The sequence below is a fragment of the Condylostylus longicornis genome, unplaced genomic scaffold (assembly GCF_029603195.1).
Source record: "Condylostylus longicornis isolate FDR11 unplaced genomic scaffold, ASM2960319v2 ptg000001l, whole genome shotgun sequence".
Classification (NCBI taxonomy): domain Eukaryota; kingdom Metazoa; phylum Arthropoda; class Insecta; order Diptera; family Dolichopodidae; genus Condylostylus; species Condylostylus longicornis.
The window spans coordinates 5866463-5891628 of NW_026577970.1; the positions used below are offsets into that span (position 1 = coordinate 5866463).

Here is a 25166-nt window from a genome sequence, read left to right on the forward strand (position 1 = left end):
ATGATGTAAGGTTGTCACCCTCTTTATTAGCTTCTATATATTTACATGGTTTGATGAAATAAAAGGATTTATTCTTTCTTGTTCAATTTCGTTACCCTAAAATTGCCTCATGATAATTTTTTTGCGAGCCCCTTCGAAAATTCTATAGAGATCTATATAAATGGGTGTGTAGTTCGTAGGATAAGTAGATATGCATATAAGCATAGAAGGTAACTGAATTGAACACATCGCGTATTCTAGATTTATTGTCAAAAATTTGTTATATATACATACATATAAGTATATATAACTTTATTTGAGTATAAATGTGCTTATATTGGTAATTTTTAAATTTCTGAAATTCAAAATTATTTTCCAAAATAAATTTATGTTGTTAAATTTTAAGTACGTACTTTTCATATTTGAATTGATAATAAGCAGATCAATTTGACATTAGGAAAAAAAAAAACAAAAAAACAGAAAAACAATATTAAAATCACAAATTTCAATGCGTTGAGTAGGCGCATTAAGTCACTTGATTTAGATCCCATTTTGACATAAGCACTACGCACGATGCGCCTATTTAGGTAGATGCTAGTTTTAGAGCGTACTTTTAAAGCGAATAATTTTGCTTTGAAAACTTTTGAATGGTCCCAGGTGGGGCTACCGCTCCAAATATCTTTGAATTGATTTAATCTATTATAATATTTTTACATAAATTCCCTAAATGTCTTCATTTATTTTTTGATTGTTGGGAAGAAAGTAATTTTCATTTTAATTTTTTAAGAAAATAACTTTTGTTTTGTGTTATTTAAAGCAAATAAGTCAAAAAAGTATTTTCTTATATTTGGCCATTTTTATTATTGGTACAATACAAGTTACAAGCAGACATTAAAGGAAATTTTGTGCAAAAGTTCTCATTTTTTTGTAGTATAAAAATTTTTATTCTTATAAACAAAAAATAGATTTTCCCTAAGGCCATTATTTTGTTATACACAAACTTATTATTATTATATGGTTTCTTTTTCAAAAAAAAATTATTTAAAAAAAAATGTGAAAGGTACGAAGATGAAGACATTGTTTGAAGTAGATTACTATTAAAAGAAGATTTTTAAAAAAGAGGTTTGAAAGAGTTGCAAGAGCTAATACCGGAGTTAATTAAAAATAGGAAATTATTATTTTAATACAAAAAAAAATCCTTACCATGTTTTTTAATTTCTTAAAGTATTAAGATATTTTAATATAGGATTTTTCTGATTAATGTAAAATTTTGAGTGGAATCAAAATTCAGGGAAATAAAGGAAAAAACATTAAAATTGAAAGAACGAGGAATAAATTCGAACTAAATCAGTAGTTTTCTGAAGTAGCAAATTTGCTTTGTAGAAGTAGTAATAAGTAATAACTTTCTACTTAAATTATTCTCTCTAATCTATTGGAAAAATTTTATGCAATAGGTACTTATTGCATACTTCTGGGGGAAACATAAAATTTAAATAATTTTAACACGAGCGCAGTGAAAATATTAAGATTATTCGCTTTTTAACAAAAACATCAACTCGATTTGGTTTAATATGCTCTTTGAATATGGATCGCCGAACAAGTTTAACAAGGCTTTAATTTTTTTCAACAAAAAGCTCTTAAATTGCATAACTGATGTCAAAATTATCAAATATGAATTTTACATAGCATTAACTTCCTCCTTTTGAATGAAAGATGCTGTATTTTTACAAAAATAAATGCAATTTTATTTTTCAAGTATCACCATCTCTGACATATTCAAACATTAAAATTTTTTTTTTATTCAAAGTACAACATAATATACATTTTGCTACAAACATAAATGTTTTTAAAATGTGAATTGTTAAAATAAAATTCACATAATACAAAATTAAGTTTAAATTTATTATATAAAATAAGGTACAATTGAAACGCACATTAAATGAGAGAATGTTAGGTATTTTTTTTCCTTAATAGCTTCTTTGACGTAACAACACCTTAGGTGAAAATATATTTTGATTTTCATTCAAATATAAATACTTACACATACATTACTACAGTTTTTTTTTTAAATTATATTGCGGAACTTTTTGTTTTTTAAATATTGTGTATTCATATTTGATCCATTTACCACCGTAATATTCAAATGGAAAAAATAAATTGAATTTAAAGTTGATGTGTAAAAAATAATTTTAGAGCTATTTTAAAGAGGAATGAATTCTTAATGTCAACACGAATGTTTTAAATGGGTTAAAAAGAGAAGAAATTATTTCTGATATAAAAAATATGCTAGATTTAGATATGTGCCGCATGTGTTTTTTTCAAAATATTTCCATAATTATATATTTTTTATTAGTGCTTGGTACGATTGAGATTTCTGAAACAATTCAGAATAAATTTAACAGATCTTTGTGCAACTAACAGCCGATTGAAATTTAAACAAATATATATATATATATATATATAAATATATAAATGGCTGGAGGCCAGACTAATTAAAATAATAATTGGATGGAGTGATCATGGAAGTAAAATAATTAGCAAACCGAAGAATATTTTGAAAAGGACTGAAATGAAATATTCAGTCAAGTAAAAATGAGGCGGCAATTCTAGATATTAGTTCTGAATAGAGAAAGAGAGAGAAGTCCTGTTAAAACTCTGTATGCTACTAAGATAGTATGAATAAACGAAAAATAAAATTTCTTGATTCCAGTAAAAACTAACGATGCCATTTTTCTGGAACAATTGAAGTAAATTTTAATGAAATTCTCCTTAAAATTAAAGACGCGTGCCAAATATTAACTGTTAATATTAGCCAATAAATTTTGGGTTGATTACCTCAGTTTTTGTTATTAAAAATCCAACATTGTCATGCAATTAATAACCTAACCGTTAATCATTCTATTTAAATTAAATTTTTTCTTTTTGTTTAAGAAAAACAAATAATTATTTTACAAGAATTTCTAAAATTTTAATAATTTAAGGCAAAGAACTTAAATAATAGTTTTTCTGCTCCAATAACTTTTAACAAAAGAAAGGCCGTGTAATCATAAATTTTTCTTTTCTTTTTAATATGAAAATATTGTACAAAAAAAAATAAGAGAATTTTAATGAGTTGTCCTCTTGGATAAATTAAAAAAGTGAAAAAAAATATTAAAAATAAGGAAAAATTCCTTTTTATAATGCGATCAAAATTAATGATTAGAATGGACGGACAATGGAATTACTTTTTTTTGTTCCATGTTATTGTTGCTTTCAATATTTTATCCAATAAATAAAGAATGAAAAAAGAGACAGAAAAAGTCAGATAAATGAAATGAAAATATGTTTTTTCTTTTTAATCCACTTCGCCTAGCGTTCTTCACCGGGCTTCTTTTTTACATAAACCATCATTTTCGTGATATTTAACTCGAGACATTTTTGAAGAAGTGCTACTAATTTTACATGATATGCTAACAACTGTAATGTTGTAAGTTGTAGGTCATTAGTCAACGTATAATTCTGAATGTCAATAATTATATATTAAACTTGAAAGTTCTCACCAATAATATTCCATCCTCAAGTCATATGTCCAAGAAAATAGGGATGATTCGGGGAAGTTGATACGTATAGATATTTTTAATTTACGTTAATAAGTCACACAATAAAACGCCAAAACTTTTTAATTTCTGACTGTGTAACTGTCAGACTCTATAACTGTGAAATTGGCTCAGAAATATGCTTAAATACAGTGACTTCACTTTTCAGGACTGTATCAGAATTTTGTTATAGTTCACACGAATTTAAAAAAATCCTCATAATCCTCCCAATCTCTTTTATAAATTGCAAAAATAATTAATAAAAAAAAATTGTTCCCGATGGAAATTATAAGATTGGAAATGAAAGATTAAAATGTTTTTTTTTAATTTAAAAAAAATCACTTCTTTCATTTTTTTCCTGCTTTACTTATTCTTGTACATTGATTATTAATTGCACTAATATAGAAGAAAGGAACTCTTAGAACTCTTTTTAAATATTGTGTATGTAAGCAAGCTTCTTATTACAGTAACATTTTGACAAGCTTTTATGCCGAACTGCCATAAAGAGAACAAAAATAAAAATTCCCCACTCCTTAAACAATAACAATTTTGAAAATTTCTTACATTTACGCAAATCCTGATCACTATATGCCACTCAAATTAATTATGATTGTGGTTTTTGCTAAATATTACTCGTATAAAAATTTTGTGAAAATTTTATGAACTAAATTAGTTCTCGCACTATCACTGAAACCGGTGCAGACATAAACACAGGCAAGCAGATATAATTTATTTTAACGCAGAATTCGTGTACATATAAATAATGAATTTTGTTTTTAGCGATTTGGACTACAAATATTTAATTTAATTTAACATAATAAAAACTAAATGATAGTAATTTGCATGAATTTATTATTAATACATACATACGTAGATTAAATTTTAAGCTTATTTAATTTTATTATATAACATTTTTCATTTCTTGTTGATTACATACATTATACATGTTCATGTATTTAATATCAACATTCTAATTTCAAAGCTACGTTTGTTGTATTAAATAATATTTATTTCAAATGAATTACGTACATTATTTATACATTTAATGGAAGTTCAACTTTAGTCTGACACAGTGGTAGGTAGACATTTTTTTGATAAGGCAAAAAATGAAAAGGTGATCACAATTATGATTTTAGTGGTATATTCCAAACTTTAGCGGGAATATTGCCAATAGCATGCCCAATGTTAACTTTTAAACAAGAGATTAATAGAGAGATTATATGATCTCGGTGGCCAGTTGCCAGTTAATAGGTTCAAGATGTTAAATAAATTTCCTAGCGAATGTGTTCTTCTAAGAGTCCATACTTTTATGTGTTGCGTGGCATATATTACTTCAACCTGCAGAAAAGCTTATCGCTTAGGACTGCACATTTTTAAAATTTTGACTAATAGCGACTAAAATATTATTGAAGGCAACATTAGGGTCAGCGTCGCTATGACATATAATCTGTGTTATTTATAACCGATTGAATTGTGTTCTAATTTTTATAAGTTTATCATTCTGTTTGTTAATCAATTAAATTAAATTTTCAAAAACGTTTTATAACAGTAAAAACTAGAATTTGTTATTGATCGGGAGAATGGTCCCGGGAGCTGTGAAGACTATACAATATCTGAATTTATTGTAAAAGATTATTTTAGTAGAGGGTCATACTATAAATACTGTTGAGGTTTGCATTATTCTGCCGTATATTTTTAAAAAATATATGAATTCCTGTATCATGAAACTTTTAGAATTATTCAATTGTATGGGTATCACATAGATGGCATGATTAACTCTATCTTTTCTCTTTGGTTTTTTTTATGATGTTAAAAGCAAGTACTGTATAATTTTTTTGTAATTTCCTGAAAATGTCTTCTTTTCATATTATATGCTTGTATATTGGAACAAACTATTTATTGTTCAAAACCAATGTTATAATTCAAAGTTCTCAAAAGACTATTAATCAAAGAAAAAATGAGAACGCGCTATATATACATATAAATATGTAAATAGAAGAAAATTTATGAAAATCTTTTAAAATATTTCTGATTTACATAAAAAAAAATATTATGTACATGTGTGTGTATGTATATAAGATTATTATTTGTGTATTCTACGATAGACTATATGAGATAAAAATATTTGCATTTATCTTCAAATTTATGACGCTCACGTGACTTGCACTTTCTAATATTTTTGTTATCCTTACAAAATTTTTTTTGCTCTCAGTGTGTTTCATTTTGTCAAACAGTAAAAATATGTTTTTGTCCTTTGTACACATTTTTTTTTGTTTTAAGAATTTTGCCTTCGTTTTTAGTATATTTTTAGTCTAATGTAAATAAAAATTATACTTAAATTGCATAGATAATCACAGGAATTTTTCTTTATAAATAAAAATATTGTTATATTAACCGAAAAAATACCCTTTTAAGCCAACAGAAAATAAAACAAAAATTTTCTATTTGAATGGTTTGCATTTTTAATAGTTGATTCGACTTTTTTTTTCTCCAAATCTATTAAAATTAGTATGCGATGCGTACATTCCAATTATATTTTGTATTTTGATTATTTGTACTTTGTATTATAAATCTTTAAATAGTCGGGGTTGTTCTATTTCAGAAATTTGTATAAAACTTATACAAAGATATGAATTGTTTGTAAAGTTTGAACGACAAATGGCACAACACTGCTGTTATGCGTTTTTTACAGGAATAGGGCACTTCAAACTACTCCGAAACAGTTAAAAGTAGTTTGTAAATGGAATGCTATGTTTTTTATGGAAATTTTGTTATGTAGGAAAAAAACTGAACCTATAAATTTAAATATTGAAGGTTTGAAGTCTATTGTCCATACAAAAATTTAAAGCCACCTGTCGGAATAATTGCTCAATTACTCTTCTAGATAATTTATTAGTCAGAGGGCACATTAACATTACTCTATATAGGAATATTAACAGCTTCTTCTCAATGCATCACAATAGTAGTGATGTCTCAATTTCTCATCTTCTTTTTGCACAATCTGCCACCGTTATTGCGTACGTTAACTAAGTCAAAAGTGATTAATAAGAAAACGAGCCGTCATCCTAGCCTCCTTCTTGTCGTACCCCAACAAATCATATTTACCGTTCCGTACCGTAACAGAACAGTATTGGAGGGTTCTGCCTGCCTCATTTCCAAACCATGATTTTAGAATTCCTACTGCCACCTCATTCATATTTCTTATATGTCAACTGTTTTATGACAACTAACAATAATTTAACATTTAAAAATGGTTTAATTAATAATCTCAAAAACTATTGAAGTTAAATTTATGATAAACTTCATTTTTATATGTAAATACTACTGTGACATTTCAAATAATAAATGAAAACGACATTAAAATAATTTGATGTTATATACTGGTACATTTATACTTTCTTTTGCAGAACAAGCTCATAGTCAACAGTTAAAAGGTAATCAGGATGATCCATGTAAATTAAAATCACGTGTTGTTAGTGATGAAACCTATTGTGACAGATATTGGGAATGTGTTAATAATCAACCAGAATTGTATGATTGTCCGAATGGTTTAGTATTTGCAGGAAAACATCGGGGAGTAACAGAAGGTTGTGATTATCCATGGCGTGCAAATTATTGCAATGGCAAGCAGTTAGCAAGTGAGTTTTTTCTTTCTCAATTATTATTATTTTTGTCATTCTACTACATATATTTAAATTCTCTTTTATTGACTTATTTGAGTTTGTGTAAGTTTATTTACATGCCATTTTGCCAAGACCCTGTTTAAACGTCTAAAATAAATTAAGAATTAAAATAATTTTCGGCTTTAACAATTAATAGTTGGTTACATTCGATGCTATGTTTACAAATTAAATGAAAACAAAAATTTTTAATAAATTTGAATACTTTATAAAAAGTTGAACGAGAGAGATCAAATGATTTTAATTATAGGTACATGATTTATAATAATACTTATTATAGTGTTACACAACGAACTGGTAAAAATGTAAGGTAATCATCAACTTCAATTTGTGCTATTGATTTCAGGTATTTTCAAATTCATGACTTGTTTGAGTTATGCTTACCTACTTGAATTTAATTTATATGGTTTATGTTTTTTAATGAGGAATTTATTGAACATCATTTGTGAAAGTTGTTACAAATACATTCATGCACTTTATGTATGATGTCCGGTCACTATTTCATAATATGCTTACACTTTCATGACGAATATAATACTACACATGCAAACTTAATTTAAATATTTTAAGCCTTGTAGTATGGCAAAAAGTGAATAAAAAACTTGCGGCAGGATGAATTAAAATAATTTTTACAATAAAAATTTTTGATTCCGTGAAATTATCTCACTAAATTGATTTCATAAGCGTAATTTTTTTGCCGCATTGTGTGCGGCAGATTAAGATGAAATTCCAAAAAGTTTCGAAGAAATTCTCGACGTCCTTTGTTTTTAATTTTCATAAAAATTTAATTGCGTTATTTCATTTTAGATGGTCCCATTTCAACTGAACACTGTGACTGGCTTTATGGAATATTTGGACATGAAACATCATGTACTCGTTATTGGACATGTTGGAATGGTACTGCAACTGAACAATTATGTATTGGTGGTTTATTATATAACGAAAATGCTCATAGTTGTGATTGGCCTGAAAATGTCGATGGTTGCCAAAAACATCGTAAGTTTATTTTATATTTCTGCGTTATAAAAAATATTATAAAAAGAGGAAAAATTACTTCTTAATATTTTTTTTTAATTTTCAAATTTTTTTACTGTATCAAATTTACAGCATTATGTAATGACGATGCAAATGGAAATGTTGCATTAGGAAAATCATGCAATAGATATTGGCAATGTCAGGGTGGTTATCCACGATTACAAAGGTGTCCAGCTGGACTTGTTTTTGATAAACATTCTTTAAGATGTGTTGTTCCACCAACTGAAGATTGTGAAGTTCCAACAACTCAAGCACCTGTTGAAGAAGAAGCTGGTCCACCTAATAACCATAACTCTAATCAAAATAGAAAAAATCAACAACAATTACAAAATTTAAAAGATGAAGGAGATTCAGAGGTACTTTTTTTAAGAATATTATTTTTTTATTTAGATCAGCTCGATTCAGAGAGTAAACAAATTGTATTTGTGTAATTTTCGAATGTTTACGAAAATACCATTTAGTTAATTTATAATATTGTCGACCTCTGATTTATTTTCTCTTTTTTAGATTGAAAGTGCCCCACAATTACCACTTCAAAGAAAGCATCCACATAGGCCAAGAAATTAGAAATATATGAAAAGTAATAACTAGTTTTCATAATCAATCAATAATGTTCTACGGAAATTTTGCTGTTGAAAAGTGAAGTAACGGAATTCATTTTTAATTTTTACAATTTGGATTTTATTTTTTTCGATATTTTTTATTCATCATTTTATAAAAATTCTTATTTATAATTTTTCTATTTAGAATTTCAAGAAAAAAAATCAAGTAAATTAATTATAAATTTTTATAAATATTTTTTAGAATTAATTTTTTTTTAATTTTGTTTTTGTAATAATACATATATGTAAGTATGTCACAAATAATGTCGTTGGAAATTTGTACAAATAAATTTGTTTTTTGTACATATGTACATACATAAATACATAATTGAAATAATTTCAATAGAAAGCAGTAAGTATGGTCATTGCCATATATATCTGGCCCGTTTTCAGTTTCTAACTTCTATTTATAAACCAAGCATGATTCGTTGAATCGCACCCTTGTAATGGGAAACATTTTGCGATTTTTTTTCATGAATGATTTCGCCGCCAGTATATATTCAAATTTTCAAAGAAATATACAGTATATAAAATTTTGAGTGCAGAACAATCAACCTATTAATAAAAATTCGTCGAGATTACAAGCATTTTATCAATTCCAAAAAGGTGTAACATTAATATATGAAATTGAATTTTTTATTAGATAAGAATTGGTGTAAGAAACATACTTGTATGAAGACTACTTCTACTCCGACAAACTTTGCATGAAGAAAGAGTTAATTAAAAAGTTACTTCAACTACATTCCCTAAAAAATTAAATGAGTGTGAACTGAAAAGAACATTCTTACGGCTAACTTATGATGCGGTGTACATCAATGAATTGATGACCAGGGAATTATATATTATATAATATTAATTGTATGCTATTGTTTAAGCGTATAGGATTTGAACTGAATTAAGCAATATTCTGTTCGTCTGAAGTTAGATATTTTTTAACCGAGAATTGATTGTTAACAGAGACACTAAAGAAATTATTGCAAAAAAGAACTATCACACGTTCATTTTTTAATATTTGTGATAAGCGTTCTCTTACACAGTATTACCAAATACTAAATTATTCAAATCGCCCGTAAGTTGTCAAATATTGTTTTTAAATAAGCAAAAATTGTCACATATTGTGTGATGTAAACCACAAGGTGTACAAAAGATTCTACTCGAATTCAAATAATGAGATTCAAATGGCAAAGTTCCTCTTCGTTAAGAGGATTTCGATATGAATTTAATTTGGAAATAGTGTATATAATATTTTTGTATTAAATGAAAGTGTTGAACATATAACATGCGAATTCTAAAAGGATTTAATAGCAGTAGTTGTTATAAAAGTTATTGATTTATTCACTTTGTAATATAAACTTTTTATAAAGTTAAGAGCTATAGTTTATCAAACTGATATCAGTTATTAGATTATCTAGATAAAATTAATAAATCATGAACATGCTTCAAATTTTAAATGTTTTTACCATACTTTTATACAATGGAATGGTTTTCTCAACACAAGTTTTTGTTGTTCAATCGTATACAAATCCTAATCCTCTTTTGCGATATAAATTTAGGGGGATTACAGTAAAATAAATTTCTATGCAACTTTTATTTAAATTGAAACTAGTTTAAAGTGAGATATTCTAATAAATTTTTGAAATGGTAACCAAATATGGGTAGTAAAGCATTGTTAGTTTGCAAACTTGTTATTAACAGAAAAGAGTAAGAGTGAGCATGTCTAATAATGGGTTTTTGGGCAATGAAATAAGAATTTAACAAAGACTAACAATTATAAGACATAAATAAAAATAATACAACAGTAAAAATTTTTTTTTGAATTTTAAATAACTGCTTTGTAATGAAGGGGGTATTGCAGTGGGTCCGATATCATATGTCACGTGTATGTCATATGTCAAATACAAGTAAGTAAATTTTTTTTTTTTAATATGTTTCTGTCGTTTCTATCATTGTACTCGTACATTTAAATTTCGACTGAACCGGTTCAGCTACCACTTTTGAAGGCATGATAGTTAGAAAACTACAAAGGATTTCTTGGAATTGAAAATAAATGTTTTAAGGACATTTGCTTTAAGTTGTGTTACACGTTCGTTAAACTATTAAAAATATCATATATCATTCAGAGAATACACAATGTTTTGTGTTTGTGGCCAGTTATGTGCAGGCCACATCTATTTTTTTTTTTGTTTTAGCATTGTGAGTTTGGAGAAAATTTTTTTTCTTAAATAAAAAAATAAAAATATTTTGTGCATTTCAGAATATTCAACTGACAGCATAACTGACTAAGAGAGTATTTCCAACCTCTTTTCCTAAGAGAGGAATTTCTATAATATTGTTTCACGAATCATTGGAGAGAAACCTATTTGTTTGAAATCGAAAATAAAAATTTATTATGCATTTCGCCAAATTAATAAGACTATTGATTTGTTGGAATTTGGAATACAGGAAACAGAAAACGAGATTCATTTTATGCTGATCCTGTCAATTTTTTTTAAATAATTTTGAATTTATTGTGCACATATAAAATATATACGAGATGGAGAACGTAAAACTTGAAATCAAAGTATGTGCTCATTAATAAACCTTGAATTTAATTTCAACTTTCCTTTAATTTTTCTTTTTTGTGAATTTGACATTTCGTTTATCGTTTGTTTTCTTTTTTTTTGCAGTTGTGGTTTGTTGATAAAACTATTAACTTTAAAAAGGTTGCAAATTTTTGTTTTCATGGACGTTTGCTTTTTACTTAAAAGTTTTGTGCTTTTTCATAACAATACTTGGAACTAAAAGGGCATTTTGAAACTGGTATGTTTTATTTTTTAGTTCTTCTATTTTATATGAAAACCAAGCTGCATTGCTTCATATTTTTGGTTTTTATAATATTTCTACTATAACAGGTAATAGTATGCTTTTTCTAAATTGCATAGATCATAAATAAGTTGGAAACAAAGGATTCTTGAAAAGTTTATGTAAAATTAAACAGTAAAAAAAGTAGTTACGTAGGAATTTTTTTTAAATTCCAAATTCTGTAGTTGCAAGTATAAACAAAGCAAACTTGTTATATTTTTACATAAATAAAGATAATTTTTTTGTATACAAAGAACATGTTATAAAATGTAGTCAACCAAATTTGGTGTATAAAATTAAGCACATTAGGTTGCCGCTAATATTTAAACGGCTTCAGCTTTAAAAAATTTGAGAACAATTTATTGAAACAAACTAATCCTCTTTTGCGATATAAATTTAGGGGGATTACAGTAAAACAATGGACAGGCAGAGTGCAGCTGATTGAGACGTCTTTTTTAAGAAATTGAAATGGCTAGAGTAAATACAGAGCGCTTTGTTTCTTCAGCACACTTTATTTACCTTAAAATATTTTGCTGAAAAAGTTTAAAATACACGGTAATTTTTTTCATTCCGCTTGTACTTTAAGTTTCCATTTTTAGCACATTACTATTTCCTTACCAAAAATTACTATTTGCTTGCACATTAGCTACCTGCCCAGTAACATATTGTAAATATTTTAGGTAAATATTTTGTTGTTAGTATTCCTTGAACTTGTTTAATGTAGAATGAGGGCTGATAATTTATTTCTTCTGTCTTAAATTCTATCTAATCTATGTAAAGGCAATGTAATAAATAGTTTTCCGTTTCAACTCTTCAAATTTACACTTACTAATGTTTAAAATAATGTTTGATGTAATTTTTCTTCTAAACAGCAAGTCGCAGAAGTCTGCAATTGTGCAAATACTTATCTAGTTTTATCAAAAATAAATTTTTAGTCCCCTATATTTTTGGCACTTAAGTTTCTGTCAAAATTCCTTAAAAACATCTTTAATTACCTAACCATTTTTTAGTTTGATAAAAATTTTGCTAGTTATGTTACTTTTTTGAAAATTATTAGTTCTCCTAATATTATGCAAAATTATATGATATTAAAAAAAATTATTTCAACAGAGAATTATTATTAAAAGTTTGTGAAAATAAAAGTAATAGACTTAAATTATCAAAAAAAATGTGCTATTTTATAAACCAAGGGTGTTCGTTCGATTCCATTTTTATTTTACTTATTTAATTTTTAATATTAAATACTACTGTGTCTGTATTTTAAATTTTATATAAACTAGATGGAATTAGTGTAGGATAAAATAGAAAAATTTAATGTAATGTTTGTTAAGCAGCCCAAGCCTAGATAATTAAAATTAATTGCTATAAAATGAGTTTTACTTCAATGGTTTTTGCTTCAATATAGTAAAAAGCAAGTCTGTCTGCATTATGTTTTATATTACATTATAATTACATTATATTATTATACGTTTATTGAAAAATATGGAATAGAATTTATAAATATTAAAATGTAACAGCAGAGCTTATATTATAATTAATTTATTGGTAAAGAAATTAATGAAAAGTGATTTAAAATATTGGGAATAGTTAAGATTATTAAAGTTTTTGAATACGATAAAAATTTCTGTACGTTAATCACAAGAATAATTTATTCAGTTTGTGAGAGAAAGTTAAGTTGAAGCTCCTTACCCAGTTGAATTTTCATCGAAAAACGGTTTTTTTTGAGAATTGTTACTTATTTTTAAAATAAAAAAAATATTGCATAAATTTTGGCGATCGAGTAAACAATAAACAAGATTTTTTTTATTGTAAAAAATAATTTTGAGTTTTCATGGGCATTACGCTGTGTTTTAGGTGAAAAATCTGACTGCCGACCTTGTGTATGCTTTGCTGAATCATATATTTACATAATCTTCAAATCAAGAATGTTGTAATACATGGAGGATTTCTCTGACTCTGCCAATTTCTTAGTTAACAAACGGAGTGGTGAATTTCTTATTCAACATTCTCAGAGCACTTATTTACCATTACAAAGTGATGAACGTTCGTACCAGTCCAAATAAGGAATATATAAAAGTACAAAATACACAATTAGAGTTGAAAATTCTAAAATGGTCAAAATTTCAAATGAAATCACCAAATCTGATCTGTCATATTATGGTCATTTTTATCAATTTTTCAATAATAATAATCAGCATATCAGAATGATAAAAACTTTATGCACTTTATTAAATCATGTATAAGTGTCACGCTTATATTATTTTGTGACCAAACATTTTATACTGGTCTACTTACACTGTCACTAAAAATACATACTCAATGTAAAATCATTTATTGAAGTTATGTAAAAATGTATTTTACACTAATGTAAACATAAAATAATAGTCAAACTTAGATCACGGACAAATAAATATGAAAATATTTTCAAACAAGTATTCTTATCACTTAAAATTTTACTGACATTTATTTTCAAATGATAAAAACATGCACAAAACTACAATCAAGGCGCTCACAATTTCAATTATTAATTTTATAATATTCACGTTTTTACAAGTACATGCACTAATATAAATGTTATCAATTATTTTTTCTATACTTTCTAGTTCATTTACGTAATATTTTTGTAAAGGGTCCGGATTTTTCATCACAGTGTCAAAATATTTGAAGCATTGATCAATTTGGTATGTACCGAATCGAACCAAATTTTGTTGTTTAAATTTGGGCTAAGTCCAGCATGTTCTTTTGCTTTATTACCGCGGAATGTATGTCCATACAATTTTTAAAAATATAAATTGATTATGTTACTAACTATTGCCACAGTACTTGAGTTAATTAATAACTGGTTTAATACATAAGATAAAAATGATTTGCATGCAAAGATATTTGTCTTGTAATGTGATTATAGGAAACTTATTATTCCTGAAATAAAATTTAAAAAGTCGCCATCAATTTCTCTCCCAATAATTTGTATGCGATCATCATAATAAACTCATACCTTTAAATTCTTGTGATTTCAAGCCTGAACGCCGGTTAAACTATAAAGTAAAATGATAACCAAATATCTTTCTCATATCAAATTTCATTTTCAATTTTTTATTGTTTTTGTTTATGTTTTTTTGAGTATAGTTTAAAAGCTTTTAGGGTCTCTCAATTTTTATTTTATCAAAATATAAAAATTTAGCGGTTATTATAAAACTTGATTTTCGTTTTTAATATGAAATTAGAAAATTATAATGGTCATCATACGATGAAATATGTATAATAAGTAGGTCGCTTCGAAACACAAATTTGACATAATTATATCCAAGATTTGACAATTATGTCAATTACTTCGATTACTTGATTTAGCGAATGACAGCACTTTGCCATTAAGTCATTTTTGTTTAACCTGCCAATCATCTACTGATAATAATTTTATTTTTGTAAGAAAAATAGGCTCGAATGATCGTCAATTGCGTTATTTAAGTATTTTGAAATTTGTAACGCTTGTTTCACGGTACCTCGAAATTTATTATTAACGTCATTTCTGGCATTTGACATTCTAAGAAATTCCCATATGTATGTGTTGGCGGGATTTGAATAGATTTTCGTTTGTTTCTCTAACATATGGGATGAATTTATATTGTTTTTCAATTGAACACTCTAACGGAAATTGGAACAACGAAAAACTTTATCTAATTAAGAAGGTAAGTTCCTATATACATTATTTATTTATGCATGTATGAGAAGAGAAAATTATATGAAACAAAAGAAAGAGAATAAATAAAGCAGATTGTGGTTTTTTGTTGTGATGATTAGTCAAACATTGATATTTGTATACTGACAGTATAAATATTCTAGTACATACGTATGTATATTGATATTCCTTTTAAAACGAAGAGAATCGCGTTAGTTTATTTCTTGTCAAACTTTAGAATTTGCTGCCGGATTTATTTTAATTAATTGCTAACAAGTGCGAATTTCTAAATAATTTAAGAGCAATTGTGTGTTGTTTTATACAGTTATAATTATAATTAAGTGAAAGTGTAGAGAAAGTTTTTGGAGAATAAAGTGAGTTTCAGAAAAAAAATTAATATGTAAAAATATTAAGTATAAATATAAAATTGCATTGTAAAAACTGTGTATATACATATGTACATACATATGTGTTTACACATATAACAAGTGTAATCTCTAATGGATATATTGAAGTCTTAAGGACTTAGTCAAAATACTTGTTATAACAAAAAATTACTTTGGCCATTTCAACTCTTTGATATAAGTACAAATTTTTCGAAGTCACAGAAATATAAAAAAATATCTATGCAGCCCGTATCAAGGGTTGTTTTTTAGGAATTCTGCTTTGTAAAATTGTAACTTAATTTAGCTCGGGTAAAATCTGAACCTTTCGGTTTGAATAGTTTCCGGGACATGACTGAACAGTTTAGCATCTTAGGAACAGCCTGTTTTAGGTACCTGTTTGGTTAACCAAATTTGGTTAACCAAACTTCATTTCCCAATTGAGTTCATATAGCCAGTAATAATAAAAATTACTGGGTGATAACGTAGCATTCATCAAATTTTAGCATTACATTTTATTTTTGTGCTTAGTAATACTCCTTGATTTCAAATTTGCAGTAATACAAAATCGCTAACGTTGACAAGTAATTTAAATATTTTCGTCTTTATAGGTAAATGTAATAAAATATTTTTCTACTAGAAAATTACAATGATACCAACATTTGAAGAAACTTTTACTCTAGCTAAGTCAAATTATGTAAAAGCATTTGGCAAAGAACCAGAAATTGCAGCTTGTGCTCCAGGACGTGTTAATTTGATTGGCGAACATATCGACTATAATGATGGATTCGTTTTACCAATGGTAATTGTTCTTTTTTAGTATATTTCTAATGTGCTTATTAATTCATTTCTCTGCGTCTGCCTGCGTATATAATTTTTCTATGTAGACAAAATTTCAGCATAAGAAGATGGAATTTATATAATAGTTTTAATTTTTATTTTAATCAAATTAGGCTTTGCCAATGGTTACGATTATAGTTGGAGGAAAAAATGGCACGGAATCGACAGTAGATTTGGTAACTACTTGCGAAGGTGCTGATCTTCCGAAAAGGGATTTATTTGATACAAAAAATTTGGTCCCTTCATTTCCAAAGTAAGTATTGTTTTCATTATTATGAGATGTTTAGATTGACTGGTGTTGTAAAGAAATATTTTAGTTATGCCTTTCGGCTACAGTTTATAGTGACTACCTGAAACAAAAATGTAGTCTAAGATTTCTAAAATTATTAGTAAAGTATTGATTATATACCTATATTTTTATAGATGGTCAAATTATGTGAAAGGTGTGTTAGCTTGTTATGGTCAGCCTGTTCCAGGTTTTAATGCACTTATTGCAACTAATGTTCCAGTTGGTGGCGGTTTATCCAGTAGCGCAGCATTAGAAGTGTCTACTTTAACATTTATTGAACAACTAACGGGAAAATATATCGAAAGGTTTGCATACTTTACTTGTCACTAAATTATTAACAAACTAAGAAAAATATGTGCGTTTAACAATAAGTGCTGAAATGCGTGTTAATATTCAGAACGTTAATTGATATTTCAGAATTATATAAATTAATGTCAGTAGTAAGTAGTGTCGAATGATAATTTTGACAATCAGTTTTTTTGTTTTGTGGTTAACTTAATTTTGGGGTGAATTATTTTTTTATTTATGAGAGTAATTGTTTAGATTTTCAGAAATATGAGAAGTGAGAACTTTTTTGTTGGACTTAATATTTTTATTCTGGGTACACACCCTAATTTTATTCACGCCATTTATATTGTCTTGTATGTTGTTATGTTTACACATATATATGTATTTAAATTTCTTTTGGCATAAGATGTGAAACTGACCAGATTTTTAAGGTAGTTATGTCCAAGTACTTTATAAAAAATATTTCTATATTATTTTTTTATGAAAACATGTACATACAAAGATGTTTATAATAACACGAAGTTTATTAAAATGGCTTCCATAAAAAAATTAAAAATTATGGGGAAAGTTACACACCATTGAATTTTCAAAAAAAATTTAGAAAATTGATAATTAAAATTCATTAGAATTTTTACCAAATTCAATATTTTAAATTCATAATAATATTGATATAATTAGACTAGAAATTAATACGGGATTAATTGAATTTTTATTAATTAAGTTAGCAACGAAGGTTTTGTTTTTCTTTTTTGAGAAGTAACGTACCTTTGTAAATATTCGCATGACAAAAGGGGGATGATGAGAATAAAGAGTAGACTTTTTGTAATCATTCATGTATTTAGTTACTTAAATAAATTTTATCGCATTCATTTGCTCGCCATTCCAAAACTGTAGCGAGTTTACAATTATAATGGCTGTTATTTATGGCTTTTTGTATTTATATTTTTGGCACCGTGTACACGACGCTGTTGTTAACAGTTGTTAAAATGTTAAATTAATTCAGTTTGGTTAACGATTATGCAGGAAGAAATAGAGCTTTTAAATGACTAAATTGTGTTGTAATCACTGAGTGCTGTTGAAACCAATGAATTCTGTTAGGAGCGTGTAGGCGCCTTTCGGTGTGATACAGCAGCAATAGCATTAACAGTTCAATAGCAATAACAGTTTCACGCTATTGAATACCTAGTTCACAGATAACATATTCTTAAGGGTATATATAGAGAAAAATTTGATTTTAATTTTTTTTATTGTATTTCAGTGAGGCAAATAAAGCTTTAATATGTCAAAAAGCTGAACATACTTTTGCTGGAATGCCATGTGGTATAATGGATCAATTTATATCGGTAGCTGGAAGAAAATCAAATGCTCTATTAGTAGATTGTAGGTAAGTCAAAAGTTTCTTCAAATTTTTAACTTCCGATTGTCTGCCACTGACTTTTCTCGAATAATTAAAAGCCGCCACTCGAATTTTTATATAAATAGAAAATATTATAAATTACATTTTCTTTTTCTATTTTAGATCATTGGAAACATTTCAGATACCATTCGAAACAAATGATTTGGCGATATTAATTTGTAATTCAAATGTTCGTCATGAGTTATCTGATAGTGAATATCCGACTAGAAGAAATCAATGTGCCAAAGCTCTCAATTTAATGGGTCTAAAAAGTTATAGGGAAACAAAAGAAGAACATTTGTCAGGTAAATTAAAATAAGATAAACCATAAAAAAATTCATATTTTTTTCAAAATTTTGTTAATTGTCCATGAGCTATTTATAGAATTTGTCTGATGAACCAATAAAATTGTCGCCAGGGATTCCGGTTCCTGCAATTTCACTTCTACTACGCACCCTATTTACCTTTTTTTCAGAAATATATGCCAAACCGATTTATTTTTTATTTAAATTTTGGTTGTATAAAGAATGAACTAGTAATTTTCTTTGCGAACGTGAGGGCTCAAAAACTGAACTTTCACTAGTAGATTAATGAAATGAACAACCCTTATGAGTGGATTAAGAAATTGAATTTCTGGTTCTTAATATTTATTTTGCCAGTTCTCTTTTCCGATTCTTTCCCAACTTATTAAAAATATTTTATACTTAATCGTCTCTTAGGCATATTTTAAATTAACTTAAATTTCTTATAAAAATTTTTATTTTCAAAATTATGTAGACTATATGAATTAATTTGCACTTAATTTTATCTTTAAGTATAACTTTTATTGGTTTCGGTTCATAAGTTTTATAGGTTTGTTTACCTGTAAAAAGTTTAAGTCTCCTTTTATATTATTTTTACCATGCTTCTTCGTATGATATGGTGGATAATATAGCAATAAAAATAAAAATTTGAAATTATTTTTTGTTCAAAAATTTTAATTCTTATAATTGCATGCTATAAGGAGACCGAAGTTACAAAAAAAAAAATAAAAATTTCATTGTGATGAAATTTGAAATAACATTGAATTGGAATTTTAATTTTTAATTTAAAAAAGTTTTCTAAACTGATTTCGAATAAAGTCTATAAACGGAACTAATAAAATTTAATTTATATTATTTGTGGTGCCATTTATAAAGACATTGATGCCATTTTTTTAAAAGAATGAAGTCTATAAAATCTATATCTACCTTATGCTTTGATAGTTGCCATATAAAATTGCATAGTTTTAGGATGAATCTTAAAATGAGAAAGATTTGCTTATATTGCTAGTTGACTAATTTCACTTAGTTGATGAGAGTAATCTTTTAGCATTGAACAATTTTAAACTTTAGTTTTATCTCTTACACATACTTATAAGTTATCGCACTCCGTTGTGATGCCTCTACTAACGTAAAATAAGTAAAATATATATACAAGATGTTGATTAATTTCCAGCATAGGAAATTACATTACTGGACGGGTTACAGGAAAGGATCTATAGTATGGTCGATGAAGAACTACAGCTTCCCTCTTTATGTTATGATGCCTCAGTCGGTAGAGTAGTCAAAGTCTTTCTTTATTAACAAATTTTTACCCAATCATTCATAATTATTCTAGTAAAGCATGTTAAATGTGTTGGAAACGTATACAATACCCTTACAAATAAATCAAATTTTCTAAACTTTGTGAAATGGGTTGTGAAAATTAAGGAAAAAAATTTAAGTTTTCAATATTAAATAATAAGGAGAAAATTAATTTCATTGGCAAAATTTTTATAAACTAATTATTTTTTTATAATTGTACATACAAAGTATATATATTTTTTATTTCATACACAATTAAATAAGTAGGTAAGTCATTCCAGAGAGCGTCTAAATTTTTTTTTTAATTTTTCATATTCTTTTACAAAAAGGATAATGAGACTGTGAGAAACAAAAAAAAAAATTTTAATTAGATTAATGAGGTGGAAGCTATATGCACCTACACACACATATATATGCGACATTACATACTTTTAAATTTATTTGTATAACTTTTATGGTGAATATAGCACAAATGGTTTTAGATGACGGTGATGTCAAGAGAAAGGGCTCCACTAATTATAATTTGATTTATATTTTGAATTGAAGTTAAAAAAAATGTGAGAGAGGCGTACTAATAAGACGTCTATGAAGAGAAAATATATAAAAAAAAAATTTAATTTATTTATTTCACTTCGTGTTCATCTGTAAGTCCTCACAGTTATAATGAACTCAAAAAATGTACATACAAGTATATAATTATTTCATTTTTAATGAATTAGGGAGATAGTGTATTTATACAATGTCGCTTTGTATTTCGTATTGCTGATAAGTAAATTATAATTAAAGCAAATAATGATAAAGCTTTACCTGTCTCCTTTAATTTTCTTAAAGTTTGTTATATTTTAGAAAGTTTAAGTGAATATTGGTTACGTTATTTGAAAAATTTTAATGAAATGTCGATCACATTTTCAATGGTATTTTGTATAAGATTTTGTTCTATGTATCATACGGTAGCCTGGTATCTTAAAGTACGAAAAATTCTATCGCCATTTTACTTTATAAAAAAGCAAACGTGGTAGTATTTGAAAATTTCACTCATAAATAGATTGTCGTAGATTTTTAAATATAATAAATAAATAAATGGGCTACTACCAAAATTCAGATCTAAATTCAACTTGATTTATTCAGTAATTAAACTTGTTAGACGCCCAATGTCTAGCTTGCTGAATACATTTTAAATAATTTGTTTTCTATTTTCGATAATTCCATATTAAAATAATTTTTTCATTTTATAAAAAAAATTAAATTGAATTTTTGAATAATTTTTTTATAATTTATATTTTTCTCTTCTATTTGTATAGCTCTTAATGGTGCCGGGAACGAAATTTTATTTAAAAGAGCTAGACATGTTATTACGGAAATAAAACGAACACTAGAAGCAGCAGAAGCATTAAAAAATCAAGATTTTGAAAAAGTAAGTATAAACATTTTAAGAATTTTTAAGATATGTAATACATAATATTAATATACGTACATATTATTAATAATTGCATACTTATAGGCGTTTATTGATTTATTTATTAACGATACAGTCATACAATAAGTTTAGTAAATTAAGTTTTATATGTGAGTATATTTTGGCTATCGCATGGATTGAAATTTAATATTTAAATTCGTGGTGTTAAAACAATGAGTCTAAAAATTTTTTGGAAAGATTAGGGCTCGACAACTGAACTGAGAGTCGATTTTACATTTTTTACTATATTTGCGGAACAGATTTATTGGGAATTTTTTTAAATTTGATATTTGAGTTCTGATTGTTACCGAAACTAACTTTAAAACCGTTTGGGATTTCGAATAGCACAAAGCGAAACCCTACTAAGAGCACTTTTTGAGGAATGTTAAATTAAAGTTTACTAACCTCCTTAAAATTTTATAAAGAAGTGTGTAAAACGAATTTTCTATATATTCTGTAATATACTAATAAATGTAATTGCATTGACAAAGGATATTAACTCACAAAGACATTGTTTAATAGAAATAGAGAACAATTTTTTCATATTGGAAGTCTTACCTAACCCCATATGTTCATATTATGATGTCTTCTGGCAGTATAGTTTCGAAAATAAATTTATATATGCGCATTTTGGACCTTTTAAACGCATTCGATTAATTTTTTTTTAAAAAAGCTATATTATAGAGCTTCTTTCTGTAACATTTTTCTAAATATTCCTCTTCTTTCCAGTAATGTGACTGCAATAATGCTGAGGTTTGATGTTCAATGGTTTTTAAGCTTAATTAACTCCTTAAATGCTCCGGTTTTATATTTTTTTTTGTTTAAAATTTAAATCAAATTATAATATTCTTTTTGTACTAATTTCTTCCATATACAGTAAATTTTCTTTACTGTATTCTACGCTACAGCTGGCTTAAGCTTAATCATAATATAAATGTATCAGAAAAGTCTTTGAACTATATACTAAGAAATATAATTGTGTTACTACATACCATCAAACTATATCGTACATACTATGTAATCATCATTTGAAATCAAATATTACATATGGCAATTATATTTTTCCCAAATTAATACTGTCACATATAATTAAAGTAATGAAAGCTTTTAATTACATGAAAAGTCATTATTATTATCATCACTCTTATATTACGTGAGAAGGACATGAAATATACATACATACAAGCTCATATATGTATAAGTAAGTGTAGTGATGTTATTTTAAATGTAGAATTTTTTTTCACTTTAAATGAAATTATAGACTTTCTATATAGAGTTTATTTACGTGTATAATAATTAATTGTACGTGTATTATTTTGTATATGTAATGAAATCAGTAAGTTTTTGATAAATAAAATTATTTATATATAAATTTAAGTATAAAACACTTTTGAGAAATACGTGATGCTTTCCTAATTAAATAGAAAACTAGGACATTTTTATTCCATATAGATTGGGTTGTTTGATAAATTTTTTCATTTATTTTGAATTTAAAGATGTTCAGGAAAATTGAAAAGTCAAAGAATTCAAACTGTCATTAAAGAAATAAATTTTGAACGCCATTTATATACAAGTAGTAAAAAATGAGAAAATGAGTACCCAATTTTTTCAAAATCATTGGCCGACTTTTTCCAAATTAGATGCCCAAAATTTAATTTTTGATAAGTTAACAGTAATTCTATAAATGCGAAAACATGAAAATTTTCGTTTTTTCTTTTTAAACGGACTGCTTGAATAAACCGGTTTTCAATCAAATTCGCGTCATCTCCCAAATATAAGTTTTTTGTTTGAATCCTTTTAATTTTTTGTTTCTTTTTCTTTTCAGATGGGTACATTAATGACAGAATCACATACTTCTCTACGTGATGATTTTGAGGTATCTTGTCGGGAATTAGATGTTTTGGTAAATTCAGCTATTAATTGTTCTGGTGTTCTTGGATCTCGTATGACTGGTGGTGGATTTGGTGGTTGTACGGTGACATTATTACGTAAAGATTCTGTACAGAGTGTAATGGAAAAAATGCAAGAAGATTTTGAGAAAGAATGTAAAAGTGATTCACATAAACCTAATAAAAACAATAAGAATCGACATAAAGTAGATTTTTATGTGTGTGAGCCATCTGATGGTACGAGAGTATTACAAGTATAAGGTCGAGTTTCTGATACTGTCCCACGCATTGTTTTAATAGGATTTTGGAAAAATATGACTTTATTTATTTTTTTTAATAAATTACAGTTAAATATTTCAAAGAGCTTTTATTTTTAATGAAAAATAAATTTTAATCATAAATATTATTTTGGTTAAGTAAAATTTTCTTTCGCGGTTCTTCTGGTTGGACTGGTTTCAAATGAACTTAAGATATTTATTAAAATAATAAGAGAAGGAGAAGAATAAGAAGTCGCACTAAAGAGGGTGAGTTTGTGATAATTTTTTTTTGATTGATTTAATTTCGTTAATGTGAGAATAAGGCGATGGTACTTGATAAGGAAGAATAATAAATGAGTATAACGATTTCAGAAGAGTAGCATTTGATAAATCCCAACATACAGCAAGTTTAATTAATGATATATATATGTAGTTATAATATGGTAATTAATCCTCGTCCATTGAATGATAATTTTACCGTTATTCAGCAAAAAGCGGTAGTCTTTGGCTTCTGGAAACTTTCCTGTCAGTAGAATTAATTAACGCTTCACTACACGCCCGTTAAACTCTAAATTTTAATAAAAAAGATGATGATCTTGGAGCTGAAATTCTTTGGTTGAAGGATCGATGTCGTAAAATACTTACTAGTGCAATATATAACTGCAATATAGAAAACATGATTTCATAAAACATTCTTTTCATTTTTTTTTGCATTTATTGCGCGTAATTTATGAGAGAAAACAGATTAACATTTCATCAATGTTTTAAAGTATAGTTTTTGTAATGTTTTGTGTTTTTTGAACTACTGTTCCAGCTAAACCTTCGACTTTCTTTTCTAGGTTGTCAACTGCACTCAAATTCACAAGCGGTTGAGCTAAAATTTAAGTATTTTTTTTTTATTAAACATAAGTATGTTATAAATCAAAGCAGGTACATACTACCAAATTTATCTGAAACTAAGCCTTGAGTATTTATTTGTGCTCTGATATTTCCTCCATTGGTATTAGCATCGAAGGTTGCACCGTTGACCTATTTTAAATAAAGAATATTTAAACAACTTTTTTTATGCGTAAAAATTATTTTTTTATAAAATTTTATTTTAAACAACTTTAAAAAGTCGAGAAAAATAGTGGATACCGAATGCAGGACTTCGATAACTGCAATATTCTTACAGCATGTCGAAATCATATAAAGCTGTTGGAGCTGTGAAAAATTTCTTAGCAAGACAATATTACAACTAAATAGTGTCTAGCTTGCTATTAATCTCGTAAGGATATTTGTGTTTAAAACAAAATTTTATTGATCTACCGCGCCCAATAAGTAAGGTATTGCGAGGATAACAAATTTTAATAGTCAAATTCTTAATAGAAATATAA

The 25166-nt window shown here is 26.6% G+C and overlaps 2 protein-coding genes across 2 annotated transcripts; both read left to right on the top strand.

Annotated features, from left to right (window-relative positions):
* Positions 1-190: 190 nt before the first annotated feature.
* On the top strand, positions 191-9192 carry LOC129619097 (protein obstructor-E-like). The gene is made up of 5 exons (XM_055534186.1): positions 191-209; positions 6962-7192; positions 8042-8230; positions 8342-8625; positions 8777-9192. Exons 1-5 carry the CDS (start codon positions 191-193, stop codon positions 8834-8836), a joined length of 783 nt encoding a protein of 260 aa, XP_055390161.1. The 3' UTR covers positions 8837-9192.
* Positions 9193-15323: 6131 nt separating this feature from the next.
* Positions 15324-23797, top strand: LOC129619108 (galactokinase-like). The gene is made up of 8 exons (XM_055534197.1): positions 15324-15398; positions 16412-16573; positions 16725-16864; positions 17035-17205; positions 18447-18572; positions 18708-18889; positions 21490-21602; positions 23470-23797. Exons 1-8 carry the CDS (start codon positions 15324-15326, stop codon positions 23791-23793), a joined length of 1293 nt encoding a protein of 430 aa, XP_055390172.1. The 3' UTR covers positions 23794-23797.
* Positions 23798-25166: the final 1369 nt, after the last annotated feature.

What these genes read in the sequence shown, in the direction of transcription:
- LOC129619108 (XM_055534197.1), top strand. Translation starts at nt 15,324, where the DNA reads ATGAATTTATATTGTTTTTCAATTGAACACTCTAACGGAAATTGGAAC. An exon ending in AACTTTATCTAATTAAGAAG is followed by an intron (nt 15,399 to 16,411) that starts GTAAGTTCCTAT and finishes TTTTTCTACTAG; the next exon opens with AAAATTACAATGATACCAAC. An exon ending in GCTCTATTAGTAGATTGTAG is followed by an intron (nt 18,573 to 18,707) that starts GTAAGTCAAAAG and finishes TTTCTATTTTAG; the next exon opens with ATCATTGGAAACATTTCAGA.
- LOC129619097 (XM_055534186.1), top strand. An exon ending in CGATGGTTGCCAAAAACATC is followed by an intron (nt 8,231 to 8,341) that starts GTAAGTTTATTT and finishes TCAAATTTACAG; the next exon opens with CATTATGTAATGACGATGCA. An exon ending in AAGATGAAGGAGATTCAGAG is followed by an intron (nt 8,626 to 8,776) that starts GTACTTTTTTTA and finishes TCTCTTTTTTAG; the next exon opens with ATTGAAAGTGCCCCACAATT.